Source organism: Palaemon carinicauda, chromosome 21, assembly GCF_036898095.1.
Source record: "Palaemon carinicauda isolate YSFRI2023 chromosome 21, ASM3689809v2, whole genome shotgun sequence".
Taxonomy (NCBI): domain Eukaryota; kingdom Metazoa; phylum Arthropoda; class Malacostraca; order Decapoda; family Palaemonidae; genus Palaemon; species Palaemon carinicauda.
The window spans coordinates 112,948,482-112,952,770 of record NC_090745.1 but is presented as its reverse complement, the minus strand read 5'-3'; the positions used below and the strand labels follow the sequence as shown (position 1 = coordinate 112,952,770).

The 4,289-nt window shown below is 31.2% G+C and overlaps 1 protein-coding gene across 1 annotated transcript in view; it reads right to left on the bottom strand.

Moving 5' to 3' along the window:
• LOC137615420 (probable 3',5'-cyclic phosphodiesterase pde-5) overlaps positions 1 to 4,289 on the bottom strand; it is a 337,922-nt gene that overhangs the window by 101,123 nt on the left and 232,510 nt on the right. The window contains 1 exon segment of the mRNA XM_068345291.1: positions 4,080 to 4,181. Within this exon segment, the coding sequence (XP_068201392.1) occupies positions 4,080 to 4,181 (102 nt within the window).

Below are 4,289 nucleotides of genomic sequence, written 5' to 3'. Positions count from 1 at the left end.
GGCAAAAATATAAGTTAAATGAAATTTCAGTTATGTATTGACAATTTTGAAGTGGCATTTATCCAACAATGTAAAAGTTTTATATAAGTTTTCTGGAATCCAATATCATTCATAATTTACGTTTGAGCATATATAGATAAATATAAACCCCCATATCTTTCCTATATGATAATAAAGAGCAAGTGTCTGGATATAGATATATATATATATATATATATGTATGTATATATATATATATATATATTTATATATATATATAGATATAAATACACACACACACACACACACACACACGCACATATATATATATATATATATATAGCAGTCATACCCAAAGGAGAGAGAATTGCTTGTGCGTGCATGTCTATCTAAATCTTTAGCTGTCATTTTGATGGGTCGCGTACATTAGTATGTATGTAAATGTAAATATATATATATATATATATATATATATATATCCATATCCATTCACTATGAAACGCGAAGTAGAAGATAATGATGGAGAAGTATTGAATTAAAAGCTCAAGATAAAGAAGACTGGAGAAATTTAACTGAGGCCCTTTGCGTCAATAGGCGTACGAGGAGATGGTGATGATAATATATATATATATATATATATATATATAGAACCAGAGGAAGCAAAATCATAAAAGAATCGTAGATAATAAATGGAGACATCCAAATTAGAGACAATATCTCCTTCACCTCTATTACGAGAGAGGCAGCTAATGAGATGAGTTGAGAGTCTTCGGGAGAATGAAAGAAACCTCACGTTGTTATCATTCTTTTTCTAAGATTTCTATTCCAGTGGGCAATGTGACGGAAGAGGGGGGGGGGGGGGGGTGTAAGATCCTATGCTCCATGATGTCCATCTTTGGTTTAGCAGTTTAAAGTATGAATATAGCAGTGACCGTTTCGTAGTGTTTTTCCATGAGGCCATCCCCGTTAATTAAGAGATATTTTCTTGCTTGAGGGTACGCTTGGGCATGCTATTCTATCTTGTTTCTCTTATTATTATTATTATTATTATTATTATTATTATTATTATTATTATTATTATTATTATAACTACTATTATTATTATTATTACTATTATTATTATTATTATTATTATTATTATTATTATTATTATTATTATCACTTGCCAAGCTACAGCCCTGGTTGGAAAAGCAGGATGCTATAAGGCCAAAGGCTCCAAAAGGGCAAATAACCCAGTTTTTACAGTTTTGAAGTTTTTATAGTCTGTATATGAAAGATCCAACTTAATGTTGTTGCTGTTCTTAGACTATTTTTTATGATTGTTCATTACTTCTCTCGTAGTTTATTCATTTGCTTATTTCCTTTCCTCACTGGGCTATTTTTTACTACTGGATCCCTTGGGCTTATAGCATCCTGGTTTTCCAACTAGGGTTTTAGCTTAGCAAGTAATAATAATAATAATAATAATAATAATAATAATAATTCGACCAGATTTGTGCTCATGCATGTCATGGGTTTCTGCTCATTTTTCTCGAGGGAAAAAAAAATATGATGAAATTTATCGAAACCTGGGTAGATTTTACACTAGTTTTTCTAATTTTCTTCCTTTTCTTAAAGATAAAAAAATGATAACGTCAATAAAATCGTCATCATCATCATAAAACATTCAATCTATCAATCAATCAATCAATCATCATCTCCTCCAAAGGGCCTCGCTTAGATTTCGCATCTTGAGCTTTTAAATCAATACTTCTCCATCCATCATCTCCTACCTCATGCTTCATAGTCCTCAGCCATGTAGGCCTGGGTCTTCTAACTCTTCTAGTGCCTTGTGGACCCCAGTTGAAAGTTTAGTGAACTTTTCACTTTTGGGGAGTGCGAAGAGCATGCCCAAACTATCTCCATCTACCCCTCACCATGATCTCATACACATATGGCACTCGCGTAATCTCTCTTATAGTTTCATTTCTAATCCTGTCCTGCCATTTAACTCATTTCTAATCTTGTCCTGCCATTTAACTCCTAATATCCTTCTGAGGGCTTTGTTTTCAAATCTACAAAATCTATTGGAGATTGTTTCATTGTCATACCACGATAAATAGGGAAAATATAAGATTCATGTTGGTTGTTATCCTGTATACCAGATTAGAAAATGACATCTAATTAAATATGAGAGAGAGAGAGAGAGAGAGAGAGAGAGAGAGAGAGAGAGGTATATATTGCATTATGCTACAGTGAGAGAGAGAGAGAGAGAGAGAGACAGAGAGAGATGTTTGAAAGGTATATATTGCATTATGCTAGAGAGAGAGAGAGAGAGAGAGAGAGAGAGAGAGAGAGAGATTGCATCATACTATAGTGATATTAGTGACTGAATTAACCAGAACACGATATGCCCTTTACTTAATAAAAGAAATCTCAACGCTCAATAAGAACAATAAGAGGGCAAACATCTCTCTTATTGCTCTCTTATTATCTTCTCTTATATGAAACACAATAAAATAGCAGAGACATCCCATAGTCAAAAGTTACCCCCTTTTTTTTTTCTCTCTCTCTCTCTCTCTCTCTCTCTCTCTCTCTCTCTCTCTCTTTCCCATTCTGATAACCAATCTTAGGAGGGAGGGAAACTAGCGACGGAAGTAAAGCAGTCTTTATGTCGTCTTTGATTAAAGGTCAAATTCTATTGTCGTAACTCGTGAAGGTTACGCCCATTTAGCAAATGGATGTTTGTTTCCAGATTCGGTGTGACGTCACAGATGGTGGATTCTGTATTTTTCGTAACCTTTTACTCCGTAATTCTTTATTTTTTTTTTTCTCCTTTTTCACCTTTGTTGTCCATGATGAAAAGGGATAGGTTAATACAGCAAGATCTGTGGAGTTTACAAAAAAATTTGCTTTGTACAGAAAAAGATAAAATATTCTAAGGTTTTAAAGTATCTATTATGTAAGGTCTATTGATATTTCCCTATTATTAATTATATTTTGAATCCACCACACTTATAGAAATGAAATAATGACATTTATTTGGTTTTTTAATAACTCTATAAATTTTCATCTTTAGGATGATCAGGGCAACAGTATTTATCTTATAACATTTGCCTATATAAATAAATATTTTCATCATCATCTTCTCCCACACATATTGACGCAAAGGGCCTCGGTTAGTTCGTCAGTCGTCTCTATCTTGAGCTTTTAATTCATTACTTCGCCATTCATTATCATCTACTTCGTGGTTCATAGTCCTCAGCCATGTAGGCCTGGGTCTTCCAATTCGTCTAGTGCCTTGTGGAGCCCATTTAAAGGTTTGATGAGCTAATCTCTCTAGGGGAGTGCGAAGAGCATGCCCAAACCATCTCCATCTACCCCTCATCATGATCTCATCCCCATATGGCACCCGAGTAATCTCTCTTATAGTTTCATTTCTAATTATCATAAGGGAAAATTTGTAAAGAAGACAAAACGTATACATGGAATGTCTATTAAGAAAACAGAACTTCCTCCAATTTTGCAAGATCAAAGGCCACTGTAACTTCTTTACTTATAACAAGAGATGTTATTTGAAATAAAAATTTCTAATTGAAAAAAAAAAAAAAAAACGAAAAATTATTAGCGAAAGCCACTAAATGATTGGAATATTTTAATGATGAATTAATAATCTACCCTGATCACTCACTTAACTCTATGCAACCTCTTATACGATGTAATAATACAATTTAATATATAGATTTAATATATAGATATATATAAATATACATATATATACATAAATATTATATATATACAGTATATATATATATATATACATATATATATACAGTATATATATATATATATATATATACACACAGTATATATATATATATATATATATGGGTATATATATATACATATATATATGTATATATATATATATATATATATAAATATATAAATATATAAATTTAAGTACATAAATAATATCTCAAAATGAAAGATGAATATAACATGAAATCTCAGATAAACATACATACATATATGCACATATACACAAAAATGAATACTACAATTCTGTGAATATTCAGATAAGCAATGTTTACAAATACATAAAACGACTCGTAACTCACTTTGTATTTCTGTTCTGAACGTCTGATCTTGTCGTAGAGTTTAGCGTGGTGAAGAGCCAGCCCACAATATATGGCGAACATTTCGAAGGATTCTTCGTCGTCCTGAAAAAAAAAAAATAATAAAATAACATTAAATTTTGATGTAATTATTATTATCATTATTATCATTATTATTATTATTATTACTATTATTATTATTATTATTATTTC